General features: G+C 46.8%; 1 protein-coding gene across 15 annotated transcripts in view; it reads right to left on the bottom strand.

The window, feature by feature from the left end:
* The window catches only part of LOC122397947 (MAP7 domain-containing protein 1-like), a 219,619-nt gene that overhangs the window by 86,787 nt on the left and 115,291 nt on the right, over window positions 1-17,541 (bottom strand). For 2 of the 15 annotated variants that reach the window (XM_043397459.1, XM_043397462.1), the window contains exon 2: window positions 1,139-1,234. The exons of 10 other annotated variants lie outside the window; for them this stretch is intronic. In XM_043397459.1, the coding sequence (XP_043253394.1) occupies window positions 1,139-1,234 (96 nt within the window). Of the gene's footprint in view, window positions 1-1,138; window positions 1,235-5,873; window positions 7,493-17,541 lie in introns of those variants that run through there. 3 more of the 15 variants (XM_043397458.1, XM_043397461.1, XM_043397466.1) reach the window with 2 other exon arrangements.

Genomic DNA, 17,541 nt, shown 5'->3' with positions numbered 1-17,541 from the left:
TCGAATTTCAAAATTTTACGATTGGATTTCGTTACGTCACTCTTCTTGAACGCGATAAAAAAAAAAAAGTCTGTTCTGTAACTTCGATGGCTGCTTATTAACAACACCCCCGCGGCGCCACCCCCGCTCTGTCGGTCGCTCATTCTGCAACTTATCGATCACGGGCACGTACAACAGAGCGAACTTTCGTCAGAACTGCCGTCAAATATTCGACGAGCACGAAATTAATTGCTCGTCACGCCCCGTTCCCCTTTGCCGCGTGGGTCTCGGGATAAAGTGTCAAGGAGGAGGGCTTCTTCACGCTCGCGAGATCCTCTCGTCTCATCTCGAGCCTCGCGCTTGACAAAGTGCATATGAAATATAACGAGAATGTGGGATGTGCCTGCATCCTCGTCGCAATTTCGCACGAACACGTTATTACGCCCTCGCAGGAGGCGGGGGAGGACGAAAAAAGGTCGAAGAACGCGACACGGAGCGCGCGACTCCGACTCTGGAATCGCGTACGCCAAACCGAGCTTTCGTGCAAGGTCCGACACTGCCCGAGGGGACGTTCGTTTCGGATTAAAAAATCGATCCTTGCACGCGACAGATTCGAATCGTACGAGCAGTATCTCGGAAAAGGCGGTGGCAATTCGAAAAACTGATTACATTAAAGTCTGAGCGCGTAAAACAATTTTATTTTGTACCGAATGATGAAAATGCTTAAATCTTTCGTTCGAAAATACTCGAAACTGCTGCAATCGATGCAGCAATTATTCGTGCAGCGCTCGAAACAATGTTTTAACGTTCTTAAAATAAATTGCTCCGGAGTAATTACTTTTTTGTCGGTCGGGGAAAATGGTTAGTCAGGATTCGCGAGTCGCGGGCTAGAAATTGTACGTACAAACGAAAGACACAGTCTCGTTAGCGGAAGCTTTTCTTCCCGAGGACAGCGGTGCATTCATTATTTCGCCGGCGCAGAAATAGCTAAGAGACGCACGCGAACGGGCTGATGCACACCCATCCGATCCAGCAAAGTTTCGTAATTGCCCGGTTCCAGGAGACTGTTTAATATTAAACGCGATGACGCGGTGCAAGCATAATGAATTCATTTATCACGGCTCGCTTATCGACCTGATCGAGTTTTCTTATTTTTTACCGTACGTCGAGCCGACGATACTCTTTTCCGGTCTCTCTCGCCGCGTGTCGTGATTACCCGGGCGCTGGTAGCTTCCCTTTAAGCCAGAGTACTCACCTGAAACAGAGGAAAAAAAAACACATCGACGTTATTAAGGCATGTACTAGCGTCGTTTTACGCGTTTCGCTGAATAAACCGCGAATAACGCGACGCGATCGTAAATTCCGTTTGAAAAGCCGGCGGTCGTTAAAAGGTTTTTAAATTCCCCCGTTCTATTCTTAATCGCGTTTTCCGAGAGAATAGTATAACATGTATCTGCAAAATTGCATCGCTAACGTCGTAAAATTGACGGAGTTACGACGCTTTGAACAGAGAGGCGCACAGATAGAAAACTTGGTAAAGATCTGCTTTAAGAAGGTTTCCTCGTGTCCCTATAGTGTTTTCCTCGAGTTTAGCGTCTCGAGGTGCAGTTTCAAAACAGTGAGTCAAAGCTTGAATAAAAAGTAAGAAGTTTACGCGCGTATATTTTTCTTTTAGAGTTCCTTATTGCTTCTCGCGTAACCATCGTTACGTAAGTACCAAGGATTTACATATTCTTTGAACGCGAGTTTAATTCATTCGCCAAATCGTGACTGGTCATTCGAAGATCGTACCTTTCTCTTTCCTAGACAGTTTTACAATATCATCAAACTTGTCCAAACATTGGAATTTCTATATTTTACGCGGTTTGTAAGTTGCGAACTTTATTGCTCGAAAGACGGGAAGCCTCGCCAGAGAATTTGCATGGGGCGGAGATCGACGAAGAAAAGACGTCGAAGAACAGGGAATATTCGTGCCCCGGGTACGTGGGATCGTCGGACGGTAATTGTTAATTACGAGGTAAATCAATCCACGCCCCCAATTAATGATCCCATCGTTTCTGATTCACGCAATTCCGTCGGGCCACCTTCGGTGACGCTGATTGGCCGGTGTTCGCTACCATCCCCTGGACTGCCCTTTAATCCGTTTTGCGCTCCTTCCGGAGGTCGCTACGGAACGCGAACCAGCTGGAACTTTTCATTTCCGATTACCATTCCGCCTGGAACGCTGACCCTATGGATCCGCCGCCTCCTCGCCCATCGAACGAAACAATGAGAGGAATAAGAACGAGGCTACGTAATGGAACAAAACTATAGCAGAGTCTCTGAATTTTTCTCAAATTATCCCACAGAGGCACGGAATCGAAACGAAAGCTCAAACTTGGATAAAACACCGTACGCGATATCCTCGAGGGTCCGACGAAGAGGCCATCGATTTCAGTCGCGTTTTTTCGCGATAAATCCGAGGGAAACGGAACTACGGCCAAGCATTTGTGCCAAAGCATGATATTTACAAAAATGGTTTGGTACATCATCGGACGCGCGACCCCGTTTCTCCTTTATTTTCCGAATTTGCCCAAAGACTCGTGATGTAATCAGTGACCCCGTTGCGATCTCCATTCTGGCCGAAAACTCCATTAAACTTTTCGTAAAAATTTCAGTCCCCTCTGAATCGATTCGGTTACCCGTGAAGGAACAGCTGTAGCTCTTTTCCCGCCCAGTTGATCGGGAAAGCAATCAAACCGTCGCGCGAAAACTTGGAAAACGTCGGGACTCGAGTCGTTTATCAAAGGCGATACCAGAGGCGTCAAGAGCGGAGACGAACGTTTTGGTGCGTGACATCAGCAGATCTATTAGTCACGGGCCTGACGATGAATTCTCTCGCTCTACGCAGAGCCGTATGCAGTAATTACGTCGAATCTGGAAAAGGAAACGACGTCTCTCCGTAAGGGCAAACAATGCTGGGGCTAACGTTACTTTCCAAGGAAACCTTTCATTACGTTTAACGAGAAAAATTCACCCAGCCGCGTCGCTCAGCTGCTGCCTCGACCCGTTACGCGCGAAACCTAACTGACTTTCTATCGTTTTTAATTCCGTAGATTCGGAGCGTACAACAAGGTGGAAAAAGTTCTGGGAAAATGAGGGCCAGTGGAACGGTGTCGCCTGCAACACTTGTTAGGCGCGACCAGGTTCCGTGAAACCTTTGTGATTCCGTGAATTTCCCCGCAGAGAGCGTCTGAAAAGACGATGCTTTACATGCAATCTTCTTAGTCTCGAATAATTTTCGTACTACTGGACAATTGCAGTAAATAAAACGTTCGTTCGAAGCCAAGAACATTATTAGTGGTTGGAAAGCAAAAATAGCTAAATAATGAATAAATGTTTATTCATAAAAAGTGTAGCGTTATTCGAACAAAACGCAAGGACTCTTTGTCCAACCCAGTATAACGGATGAAAAAATATATGATGTCATATTACAAGAATGTACAATTGAATTGCAGAGTGATTTAACCGCCTCGTGCTTAAGTAGGCGCGCGGGAGGTCTAGTAGACCCCCACTGGAATACATTATGCGCTGCTGTCTGGCAGAGGCTGGCTGGTTTTTAATTAAGTTTTCAAAATGATTCGCGAACAAGAAATCTTACTAAACCCAAAAAAAAATTAAGAAAGCTGGTACGCGGAGCTATAAAGATACTCTTAGAGAATTAATAGCGTGGTCGTTAGTTAATATTGACCATACGAGAAGTGGCTGGCCTTATGTGGAGTCCGTGTAGCAACACGCAGCCTTTAAACGCCGAAAGTTGTTACACTCGAGCTCTCGCGAGACGTTGTGTACGCTATTTATTCATTTCGACCCTAAATTACGCTGCCCGTTAACTGGAATAGTACCGCCACCCTTACAAATCGCCACCATTGGCCAGAAACTCGGTTCTCAAGGCGCGATGCCGGAGCCTCGATTCCACCGGGAATACCGAAAGGAATAGCGATCGTGGGCGTGCCCTAAGCTGGGCTTAGGGCTCGGGCTGCCTCCCGTGGAACGAGTTAAACCCGGCTTAATGGCGTATATTCGTCTCCTTTCCAGGAAAACGCGCGGTCGAGCGACGTCTCCGATCGGGAACATCCAGCAACCCGACAATCAGAATTACAGGAATACTTTATCCGACCGACTAACGAAGAAGCTTGTGCGCAGTTTGCTTTGTCCAGGTATCGAATTCGCCTGACAAACCCAGACGTTCGTTAAGGTCGCGTGGAAAGTTCGATGGTCATCATCGATTCATAAGCAGGACACCGATCGTGACCGAAATAACGAGTGACGGGGATCGTTCGATTCCAGACGGCGGACGCGACGAACGAGGCAGGACAAGTTCACAGGCGACGCTTAACCCCTAGAAATACCAGGTGAGAGGGGGCCTCCAACCCGTCATTTTAATACCAGTCGATTCGACAAGTTTCAGATTCCATGCTCGAAAGTTACGGAAGCATTGTTTGTTTGCAACGTTGAATTTCGTTTAAAAGTTATCGATATACTCTGAAAATACGCCTCATCGAACGTCGCCTTTGGACGGAAAATATAGGTGAGCTCGGTAAGCTCTCCGTCTCGTACGTACGAGGTCGACCCTTGATCTTTCTAAGGGTAATGGGGTGTGGATGACCTCAGCCCTTAAGAACGTAGACTTTTGAAATAGAAAGCGAACGCGATAACGAACGGAATCTTCCGTTTACCAAATAATCATCCAAGCAGATATCGATCACACGCTTCGATGATTTATGGCCAGAAGACAGGGGATCACCGGGGTCGCGTATATTATTCAGTCGTTTCACAAACCTTTCCATAATTCGTATTCTTGATTAAGTAAATTGTATTCGCGGAGAATATGCGCGAACAAGCAAAAACTATTAATCATCGATGTTGATTTTAATGCACGTGACTCGTTGGTGATTTTATGATTGAAAAAGTTGTCGGATCTTTAGGTGGCTTGCAACAAAATAGCGCGTTGCTTAACGTGAATTTTTTCGTTCGTTCATTTTTAACCGAGAAATATTAACCACGGTACTCAAACTCGATTCAACGGATGATAGGAGAACGAATGTAAAAAAAAGCAACGATGGACGTCTTATGATTCGATGTGGTAAGACCGATTATGTACGTCTACGTTACGTCACGAGATTGCATAGTTCGGCGAGCAAAAAATAACGAAACGACCTAATGCTTCCAATTTTTTTTTTCGACGCGATGGTTCGAACGATCACCTTGGTTGCGTAAACGACGTCAGCGAACTGACAAGCAACATGACCCAATTGACAATCTTCGATTATTACGAAACTAGATACACGGGCAGAGCACTCGAAAATATTAGACACGTATTTTATTCGATTTTCGTGTCGTGCTTGACATAGTTAAACGTCTACGAGATTAAGAAATCAATTCTTTAGACGTTTAACTAAATAAGACTGAATCGTTCCTTTCATTGTAAGAAAAATACGGGTCTAACTCTTTGCACTCCACTAGCGACCATATACGAATTTCGAGAAACGAGTAAAACATGCAATAAAAAGGAATGTGCATACATTTCGTAGCATCGACCGTGATCTCCAAACGAGCGTCTGAGGACTCGCAACTTTTCTGGTTGAAATAAAAGAAAATATATACTACAGTTATTTTGAAAAAATCTATTCCCTTGCAAGCATAGCGAACGAGCATCGTAAAAACCCTCTTGGCCATAGTATCGGTTTTCACTCTCGAACTTCGCCGTAACCTTTGCCACCCGAACTCTGATACTTCTGTACCGAACGAATCGTCCCAAGGAACTGCTCCGCCATCGACAATGTCGCGACGGGCGCGCCACTTCCTCCGTTTATATTTAAATGATCACCGCAGGATGTAACTTCTAAATGTACCTTCGTGAAAGTGCACCTTCCTCAGAGGTCGATGCCTCCCATTCTCCTGCGCCGACAGATCGTGCGGCCCCAGGTTCTCCCTCGACAGAGAGCTCACCAGGATCCCCCTGAGGGTCGCGAGGGTGCTGCTCGGTATCTCCCTGTTCATATCGTCGGCTCCCATGTCACGCAGAATGTCACCAGCACAGACATCGCGGTAACCGTTCAACCTCCAGCGATTCGAGGCTCCGGACACCACCCTCTCGCATGATTCGCCGGGAAAAATGTGCCTTTGCCAAGATTCTTGGTGAGCTTCGTCGAACGCGAAGCGACCCGATCTCTGCCGCAACACAATCGATGGTCTCGAATCCGGATAACGCGTATCGATCGTCCGCGCGGAGCTACCGGACAGGGATTAAACACTGTTCGCGGATCACACTCCCTCTTACGAAACACTTGTCCCTAACAATGGGGGTTTGGAACACAGAAAAAATATCACGCTTGTCCTTGCACGGTACTGTTTGGTACAGAGAACCTTGGCTGGGAGGAACTTATCGAAACTTTTAACGCTGACGCTGGACTTTTTGGCGAGTATCCTGGTGAAATCGGGATTGCAAAGGGGGTCACACACTTTTTGCACTACCAAGCGTTTAGTACGAGGATCCTTGATCTAATTCTTGGCTACCGATTATGTATAACTGTGGAACGGTGCACTGGGATAGGAATTAAACACTGTTTCGTGGGAGACGTCTTAGAGGTTCGATGGTCGTCTCCCTATCCCCTAATTTGGGGTATGAGTATTCCTGGCTATGAAGAGACAACAGAGGTTCACGTGGGGTGTTAAAGAAAAAATTTTAAACACTGTTTTCTCGTCCAGTCGATACAAAAATAGTCTCCCAAATCGATAGCACTGTTTCTTTCGCGGTCACGTGTTAATTTTATCCCGGCTCCGCCAGGAATAACCCCGTACGCGTAAAAAGAGCCTGTATCGGGCGAAGCCAGTCGCGTCGAATATTCACTGGACGATATCGAAAGGTTCGCGAAGAGCACCGTGACGGCCCTTTTCACCGTGACGTGCGCGAGCTCGTAACTGGCTTCTTCGTAGGCCGTCGTCGACGGTCACGAGCTGCCGTTGCGTCACCATGTAAATTTAATCGGCTGTTTAGCGGCTGATGGCTCGGTCCCGAGGTGCAGCCAAAGGTCGCGTGCGAGTGGATACGACGTACGCGAGCGGATCCATCGATATCGATCCGCTTGTCGGACGCTCGGAAAATCGACACCATCGTCGACGCGGATCCGGCGTAGAAAGTACCTTTCTCCTCGAGCAATTTAGAAATTCCGTCGGCGCGATTTTCCCCCGTGGAAACATCGATGGCCGCGAGAAACACGCGACGCACCGTGACGGAATAATCGCGCACTGTCGTACGCGAGGCACGCGATACCCGATCCGGCCACCTGTCGATTTCAAATTTCGCGGGCGGCTAACGTTCGAGACGCTAGGAACTTTCTAGGAACTCGATCGTCGAACGGTGGAGTCGCGATCGCGGTGACGAACGAACGAGTCGACGGTACATGCTCGAGACCGTGTGACTTGCTCGAGAAGCCACAGGTCCCTCCACGCTCGTGGCAAGTCTTTCTTGCTCCTTCCTCGAGCTTCTCCCACTCCGCGATTCTCGACGGACACTCGGTGGATACGTACACCTTCGGCAACGTGCCGTCTCGCACTCCCGTTTCTACCTATTCGAGACACCATGGAGTGGGGACAGGTGCTCGCCTTGTCTCCTATCGCGAGAACGCGTCACTGTTTGTTTCCTACGTAGGTGGAATTTCGCGATTTAAATCCCGCTTCTCGAGCCTCGCGGGACGCTAACGAGCGAATTATGAATCACAGGAGCAAACCACCCGGGAGCGGTCGTACCGGTTCTGTGTTTCTCACGACTTCTGGAGTCGATCTTCCGCCGCGCCTGAAATAGATCCCGATCTAAACACCGCGCGCGCCAGGCTTACGGATTTGTTAGCGCACGCACGATTTTAGTCTTTGTAGGAGGGGGTCAGCGTTGTGGATTATAAATCAACGGTCGAAGCAATCGTCCGGTAAAAGGTGTTCCGGGTTCGAGTTCCGGTCCAATAAGCTGCGTGGCCAAGTACGCTATCTTTTAGCCTCGATTACTTTACCGCGATCTGAAAGTTAACGATGTTTCTCCTAAAGTAACGGGTTCGCCGTTTGAACGAGCCGAGAGTAGCGAGATAATCTTTTCAGAAGCGAGTTACCTCGAAGTGTACAATTTTAATCGAACGTATACACGAACACGAGAATAAAAATATTTGATATTCGACCTAATTTTATTGATTTTGAACAAGCAAGAGATTTCAGACCGGAGAAGTCTGGGTTTACGCGATACGAGCTCGGTGTTTTTCCAGCGAAAATAAACTCGTATTGCGGCGTACGATACCATAATCTTGGCCAGATAATGCAGCGTGTGATTCAGATTGAAAATTATCGCGCAAGAATCGGTATAGGACGTTTTCAATGGATCTGCAACGGCATGTATGAAAAGGAGACCAGGCTAAAGTCTCAAGTTCTAAGTCTAGACACTCTCTGAATAATTGCCATGACAGGAAAAAGAGAGGTCTGAGGTGAATTTCATATCATTGAGATAATAATCGTGCCGCGTACACGCAAGAAACGTGGCACAGTTCGAGCAGAATACCCACGAGAGTTCTTTATTCTAAATTATTTTATTAATGTTATCTCGTGGACGTTAACTTTCGAAACGATATTTATGCCACTGTTTCCGTAACAAAGTTTTCGGCGATGGAAACTAATAGATACACATTTAGAGGCATTAAAGAATAGATTGTTCATAAAACACCGAGTCTCGGGTTTCAACAGGTCCTCCTAGAGTAATAAGGTGCCATTAAGGTGTTTAATGGCACGAATCGCTTTCAGATCCTCGATATATAACAGAAACCGTCTATATTGAAATACGAGCGCAATATGATCGATAAAAAAAATTGTAAAATAAAGGACTTGGGTTAGAATTCTTTACACAAAATTGACGTCCTCGAAGTACATAATTTAGCAACAAAGAAAAACTGTATCGAAAGCTTTTTATAGAAGTCGTTATAAATAACGTCGTAAAAGGAATTTGCACGTTCGAGGCTCGTATTCCAGATGGTCGGTTCAACAGGAAAAGATTTAATCTTTATTACGTGATGTATTCGTACCAGGAGGATAAACACTGGCTCGGTTGACGTTCGACGTCGCAAATAATATTAAAATTCATCTCGCGCGTTGCATTCTCGTTTTAAAAATAGATGAAACTCAGCGTCGACGAATGTCCACCGTAAATCCTCGATCGAGCTGATCATTATCTATCGGTGTCTTCGTTAAGCAGATGTAAAGACGCGGACGAGCCTCGCCTCGATATTTAAATCGCCAGTGACGCGGCTCGCGACATTGAGGCGTTCGTCCCGGTCTTTGGAGATAACGATAACGACGCGTTCGGCCGTCAGAAACAGCGCGAAACGGCAATTTCCTCTTAGAAATGCAGAGACGTTGGCTAATTCGCGGTCGACCGTGAACGACAACGTTGACGTTTCCCTTTTGTCGCTGAATGTCGCGCGTGCCGAACGGTGAAAACGGCCTTAAATGGCAACGCCGTAAACGCCATTAAAATTCTGTGGTCTGTACGTAATCGTTGTTTTCCACAACTCCACGCCGCTTTTTCTTAACGTTGCAACGTTTATTCACCGTCCCCTTTTTTCTCCTCTTCGCGTTTCAAGGTTGGATCGAAAAGCGACCGTGTTAATTACTTTCGATACAAAATCCCACGTATCGACGACAATACTTTTGTTGTTTATTGATCCAACAAGAACCTCGCCGCAGGAACAGAGTAACTGGCAAAAAAATTCAAGTACAAGGTCGCAATTAAGGGGCAATTAAAGTCGATTTTTGATAAGTCCGGTGGACAGCCCACCTCGTCGACGGATGATCCAACATGGTGTCGTGGTAGCCGGACCGATATCTCTTTGTAATCTCGTTCCACACAGGAACCCATTCGTCCGTGAACGTCGTAAATCATCCGTAAAGCGCGAATCGGCCGTAAGTAACTATCACCAGGCCCGACACTGACCCCATAAACAAGAACGGAAGCAAGGGATTTTTTTCAGCGTCGGATGACCTCACCCCTTTCCCCGGCGTTTCAGGTAAGAACGCAATTTCTAAGCGGATGAACGAACCTCCTGGATCCCCCCCCCGACCAACGGCCACGGGAGAGATCGATTATTCTATATCTTCTAATTCCGAGAAAATTACCAAGCAATTTCCGGGTTAGTCGTTCTCCCAGCGATAATCTCCGCGGAACGGAACCGTCCGCGCTTCCACGTCGGGTCATCGTCGATCGAAAGCGTCGCTGCGTGGAAATCTGAAATCATCCGTGAACTCGGACCCAACTGTAAATAATGATCCTGGGAACGTTCTCGACGACGTCTTTATCGTTTAACGTTCTCCGGGGCCGGGGCCGGGGCATCCTGCGACGTACATCGTCGAACAAAGACAAAAGAAACACTTCGTAACGAACGGACTCGATAATTGAGGATAATTACGCGAGCGTTGCCGGGATCGACTACTAATCGCGGGAATTAAAAGCTGAACGCTCGCGAGAAGATTTCTAGCTTAACAATTATGCTAATGGGATTACCGCTCGGAAGACTGTTCTGACGTAAAATTTAATTCCCTCCAATTTCTTTCACCGAAAAGGTGAACTTGCTTCTGTTTCTTTTTCCCCGTGGAAACAACGCGAAGCGTCGCGACACTTTCTTACGATCGTACCGGGTTCCGGTTCCATTTCTTTCTCCGCCTCTTCTGCGTCGTTTAAGCGGTTCCATTAAAACGCGCTATGTAATTCCGAGCCCGCAATTCAGAATCTATAACTCGTACACAACTCCGCTACTTTCTCCTTCGAAATGCAAGAACAGTTGTTGCAAAAAACTATCCAGTCCGAGGTACACAACCGTCACGATAAAACGAAGAGAAACCACAGGCGCTCGAACAATGCGAGAAAAAGTCGGATGGAGGGTGGGGTAGGGGGGGACAGGAAATCTAACCATAAAGGAAGCCAACGAATATATTTCTTAATGATGTCGTTAAAAGGTGCTCCGAAATAATTGCGGACGAGTCGAGAAATAAAGTCACAGTATTTTCAATTACGAGTCGAATTGGCTTTTGCGAAAAGGAATCGATTGAGAGACTGCGGATGTTTCGTGTGCGTGTAATTTGATTGCGAGGAGATTAGTTTCGTGTCTTATTATTCGTCTCGGATCTTCCAAGAGACGAGACCCTCGCTCGAAACAGTTCAACTCGTTGAAACTCGAGGGCGGGGTACCAGCTGCGAGTTAGATCCGAAACGTGTTACGGAGACGCGTTACATGAGAGCTTAGACGCCGACGCCAGGCCTCGCCTTCTGCGATGATAATGACCATGAAACGAGGCGGCGGTGCGCTCAGGTGAACGCAAAAAAACTGGCGTCGCCCGGAATGGAAGAACTCGTGGAAATCGCGCATACAAAAGCGGACTTAAGAAGCTCGCCTGGGAACTCTTTGAACGCTGAAAGCCACTTGGAGTGGCTGACCCCTTTTTTCGTACGGATGGACGGACCTGCGGGCGATTTACCCGTGAAAATCTACAATCTGACGAACCGTTTGCACTGGACGACCTCGATAAGACACCTTTCTGCGTCAGACTTTCCATTCGAGGCCAGGCAAACTGAGGAACACCGGAGGATTTGCAGGAAACAACTTTCAACTTTTGATATAAATAACCAACACTCTTCTTACAAAGCTCCTTCTACAACCCCTGTTCAACTTAGACTAAAATCTTTCACCATATTCAACATATTTAAGAAATCATTAGTTCCCATTAATTCGCGTACAGATACACACTTATTATATAATAATATCCTACACTACCGTGGAAAGAAAAAAAGTGTAGGTGAGACGTAAGAATCTCCGATAAAAATGAAGCCACAATTCGGAGTTAGCAAAAGGCAGAATAAGAGGGTTCGCTGATAAGATTCCTGGTCTTCGAAGGGGCGAGATCGTCAGAATTTCTGTGTGCTTAAGCGATACGAGGGAAGTTCTACGAATCCTGGAAAGTTTCGCAAGTGGGTTGATCGGTTCAAAAATCGTCGAACAAGTGCTGATCCGCAACACATGGGACGAGTGATTGAGCCTTCAGCTCCAACTCCGGAATCTCGTATTGATGAACTTATTCAAAGCGACGTACTATCGATAGGGTCTATAGAGACTCCTCGAAGAGAAAAACTTTTCCTTTGGTATCGTTTTATCGTAGGCAATCCAGCAAACTAGACAACGTAAACAAACTGCTCCATTTAGTTTCATTCTAATCGTAGTATAATTTTATCGCGTTAAACCTGTCATTATAGATCACCAAAGCCACATGTCCAGTGTCACGTTCAGAATGCGACAACGATAATACGATCGATTAAAGCAATGGTTGCCAACCCGTCGATAGTAGCAATAAATTCACTCGCGTAGAATTTTTGCCTCGAACACCGAATTACGATCAAATAAAATTCGATCTGGTCTAACGTAAATTCCAGTCACTGGAATCGCGAAACGTAAAATTTCGGTTCAGAGAAACGCCCCGTCGGTGTCGACGGATTTTCTAGATCCGTGGGGCGATAGAAACGTTTTCAACGGTTCGAAACGGTCCTCGCCTTAAAAGTCCTCCTAACGGAAACTGGTTGCCGGGGTTTCTCGCGAGAGAGCCGATAGCGCACGGTTACGCAAGAGATATGTTCCGAGCCGACATCATTTCGTGTCGCGGCGACGCGATTTATACGCCTGGAGAAGTTGCGAGGCCGGTATTCCCGTCGGCGATTTCTTGCGGCTGGCTGGCCTTGCAATGCCGCGCGCGATGCAAAGCGTCTCTGGCATTAGAACTGCATCCACCTGCAAACGGCCACCGCCGATGGCATGCGGCTTTTGCGGCCAGCTATCGGTCCCGCCGACAAAACATTTTCCAAACCCCCATTAATTTGCTCCACCATCCCCTAACGCCTTTTCAGGCACCCCGCGGAAAAATAACATTTATTTATTTGCCTAACGACAGGGGTAATCGCGGTTCATCGCCGGACTAAATCCAGGAAATTTACTCCCGGATTACCATTTATTTTTGTAGCCTTTTATATTGGGTCCGCGTTTATTTTTCTTGATTGGAAATTAACGTTTAGTCGAGGTTTTAAACGCATGATTTTTTTTTATTTGATTTCGTTAAACGCAACGATTATTCAATTGTTTCCTTTGTATGTATAATCAAAATATTTGAGGAATTAGTTTCTATTTTATTCTGAAAGTTATCCCACAACGTTTGGATCGCAGAATTGTGCAAATGGAATGATTAGTCGTGCAAATTTTGTACAAGCTAAAACTGATACAATTGAACGATCATCAAAAAGTCTAAAACTATCCTTGCAACGAATTGTTTTGATAATGTTTGACTATGAAAAATCCACATTTGTAGTTCTTTACATATTACATCTTTTGTACTAAAGGGTTTAATAAAACTCCACTATCGCACGGGTTAAAAGATCTACGATTCCAGACATTTATCGCAGGGTTAGCTGGGAAAATTGATAGCAATCGAGCAAGTACTCGAGAAATAGAGTAGATTCCCTCGATAACTGTCCCGGTCTTATCCGTCATGAGACATTTAGTAGTAAGAAGACATTTATCAAGACACCGAGCCGTCCTCGATGGCTCGATCGATCAGCGCCTCGACTCGAGCCCGAATCTGTAATGTTTCATTTCCGATCGTTAGCAAACGATCAACTACACCCCCGAAGACACCGTCGAACGATATACATATACAAGGGAGGAATTGTTCTCGCGGAAGATGCTAATGGGCCGCGAGAAAGCTCGCTGGAACGGTGACAAAAGGCCATCAAGGTAATTACCGAGGAGCCGGCGAAAAATAGGAACGCCATGGACCCTGGTTAAGTGTGAACTTCGCGAGATCTATCGACATCTGGCAAGTTCGTAAAAGAGCCATTAGGAAGTTTCGTCGGCGGGGATGCCGGAAGTTCCCGGTTGCATCTTAATCCCCGCTTTCACGGATCGTCGATACGGACCCGGTGCCATTTAAAATTCTAATCGGAGAACTGTTTTCGTCCCGCGCGAGACTCTCTCTGCGATCCGCCGGCGAGAAACTACCGGCAATATTATCGGTAGGAGGGGGTACGTTGCTACTTTCGACGTTACTGCTCTTTGCCCTGCATAAAAGTTTCATAACACGCGCTTTCTTTTCGCGCCGACCGGGAATCGTCGCGTACCCGAGAAACGAAAGCTAGGAAATCGGCGACGTTTCTCGCGAGATCGTTCGAACACCAGAGATGCACAAGGATCCTGAAATTAAATTTACGGAGCGATCGATGCAAGGAAACTCGATGAAAATCGCCGATGCAACTTTGTGTGCGTTCGATTCGAAGGCCATCCGCGACTCGATTTTCGTAATTCGAGACTCGTTAGAAAGGTCTCGTTCGATTCCTCTCGCACCCCTTTGGAAATTTTATCCGATCTATCTCTCTCTCTCTCTCTCTCTCTCTCTCTCTCTCTCGATGTAAATCAAGATGACAATTTCCAGCGCGTTGCCTTGTATATTTAATGAAGCGTAGAATTCTGCGTCAAAACACGTGTTTCTTATTTCTCTCGCTGGTCTCTGCGTTAAAGCAAGCTCGTTACACTCCCCGACTGTGTACGCGCGCATTCCTCCGTACTCGGTTCGCCTTAAACGGTCGCGCGTTTCCTCGGAATTCACTGATATGGAAACGAGCATTCTACGCCGTCGTACTCGCTCTAACCAGCGATTCTTCAGCCACCGTGTCTTGCTCGAGCGCCAACAGATGTAATGACTATTTCCTCGTCGAGCGTGACGGACGAGCAAGACTAGCGTTAAAGCATTTTCCAAGAATTATTACGGATATTTTTGCCACGGTCGAATCAAAGCTTTGAACTTTATACTGGGTCCTAGATCTGATACGCGAAGTTTCATGCAAATTGGATGGAAACGATAAGAGTTACAGAGAAGTCAGAAGCAGACAAGATTAAGAATATTTCCTTATAAAGTCTGCTCGGAACACTTGTCGTAAAACCACCACCGGAAGCTCGCGGAGGATCGATTCGACGATGTCAAATGGAAAGCTACGAGTTAGGTGTTCCGCGATTACGCCGCTACTCGTATGCGAGTCGCGAGACGCGCACGTGCGTTTGCCAGACGCTTCGTCAGACTTTCAAAGCGCGGCTCGCGCGACCGTAGAATGCGAAATCGAGCGGATTTCGGGGGTGCACGACGTCGTTCGAGGTTCTCGATCCATCAACCCTTTCGATACCAATGGCAACCATTGACATTATTTTTTAGAAATGTCTACGAAAGAAACAGCTCAGAAGTTGCTCATTGCAAATAACCTTCCGTATTTCTGGCGAACACGTGCGGTTCTAGCGTCTTGCTAACTCGCCCGCAATAGCAATCGACGTAACGTAAATCCACGGGAGCTTGTAATTGGTCTAATCGGGTCTTGGTACGTTCTCGGGAACGCGAAGAGGGCTGATAACTGTGGATTATGGCCTCCAGAGCCCGGAGTTTGGTGCAACAGACGCGATTAAGAGCCCCGGTAACTTCGAACCGATGCGTCCCAATAAGTATTCGCGACCAAACTCCGTATCGACGGGGTTAAGATCGTCTAGGCGTACCAGGCCGTTTCGTAATTCGCGTGAAAGTAAAATCAGCCTCGGTTTGTCCGCTTTAATCGGCGCGTCGTGCGCGAAAGTCGTTAATTATTCCGCGACGTAGCGAGCCGCGCGTGCCAACTACATAGGCATAGCCAGGCGAGCGTTTCCAGGCATCGGATTTCACCTTTCAAAGCAATGTTCGCTCGCATCGAAGGACGAAAATGCCCCTGTCGTTTGCGTAATCCTCCTCTGTTTTCGCGAGTCAGTGTGCTTGCGCAACAGCCTGTTAAAATCGCACCGGGAATCGTTAAGGTGGCGTCGTCGCGATAGACACGCGACAGAAGTTACACGCACGGGGACGATAACGTTCCTGGAGAACAATTTCGATTTTATTCGTAGCAGCAACAATGTGCACGATTACAGTCACCTTCCATGCAATGTAATCCCTCCTCCATCTACATGCAAATGGTAGACATTGCTTTCGATCGCTGTGACGTCGAGAATTATTTAGAGCAGTTTTTGAAGAACATCAGGGAGAATCGTGGTCGTTTCGAATCGAAACCACCACCGATGAAACAGAATAAACCGAGCACCGTGCTTTGCAGCGACGAGCATTCGTGTCAACAGGTGAAAACAATCGAACGACACCCGCGTGCAATTCAAATACTCGGTCCAATACAAATTTAACATAGCTCTCTTTGACGTTCGAGCAACCGACGTGTTTAACGTTGCCGTTTCACCGCAAGAGCATACGAAATTATTCTTTCACTCTGTCGTCGTTCGTGTTTCGTTGATCCTGGCGAAACAATATTTTTCCAGCCCTCTCTGGACGGACGTTTCGAAGCGTGGGCGTTAGATAAGACGGAACACGACTTTCGGATCCCAGCAACCCTCCGCGAAGGGTTGGATCCCGTTAACTGGGTCACTCTCTCGACGAGAAACGCCCGGTTACGTGTGAAATAAGACGCACGAGAGGAAGACGAGTTAAACCCGTCCGTCGCGAATATTTTTCAGGTCGCCAAAAAAATATTTTTTTTTTATAAATGGTTAGGAATCTGAAATCAGATTTTTAAATTTCCACGAACGCCGCTGTTTGGAGTTTCATTTTGGATCGCTGATTACGAGTTTAAAATTCTACGCGTATTAGTTCGGGTTCGGGTATCGCGGTTAAATAATTTAAGCTCGATCGCGGTAACCCAATTCGGGGGAATTATTTAACCAGCACTCCAGTAGCCTCCATCTTGGTCGAAAGCACTCTTTCGGTAAATGTCTGAAAGCGATCCTCGGTTCTCCGGCCGAGAAAGCAAGATTGAACGAGGACGAACCGAAAGGGGAGGAGGAGGGAAAAAAGGAAGAAGCGGCATCGGGATGGTTAGCGGGGAGCGCGATTATTCAATTTCAGATAACTCGAGGACGCTGGCAGCCGATGAATCCGTGCAGGATGCGCGTCATGCATCGACGGTGCAGCGAACGCGATCGCGAACCCGACTATTATCGTGTTTAGGCGCTGAAGCGGCGAAACGTTTTACATAACTGAAAGTCGAAGCGCCTCTCCGTCACTGTTACCCATCGCCTCTTAACTCTTTTACGGTCGTTCGCCACGGACGAGACGTTTCCCACGGATTTTCCACCGTTTTCCACCTCGCCCTACAACGTTTCACGTTTTAAGAACGTGGAATCTTTTGTGGAATCATGGTACATCGATTTTATCGATTGTATCGGCGTTGCATTTCAACAGCTCCTCCTCCAACGTAATTTCCAAAGCGTCTTAAAGAAGTACTATTCAATTTTATTTTTTTTTTGTACCAAAAGCAAGGGGTAATATTCGTCGCTAAAAAAAAGAGGTACGTCACGTCCTAGTTTCTAGATTCAACCTCGGGCGTAGCAGTGACATCAACGGGATCGTAAAGCTTCTCGGAGCATCTCGTTGCCAAGCAAT

Source organism: Colletes gigas, unplaced genomic scaffold (genome assembly GCF_013123115.1).
Source record: "Colletes gigas isolate AHSC1104 unplaced genomic scaffold, ASM1312311v1 Colletes_gigas_Sc00010, whole genome shotgun sequence".
NCBI classification, from domain to species: domain Eukaryota; kingdom Metazoa; phylum Arthropoda; class Insecta; order Hymenoptera; family Colletidae; genus Colletes; species Colletes gigas.
The sequence above is the reverse complement of the archived record's forward strand: the minus strand, read 5'-3'. Positions and strand labels throughout refer to the sequence as shown.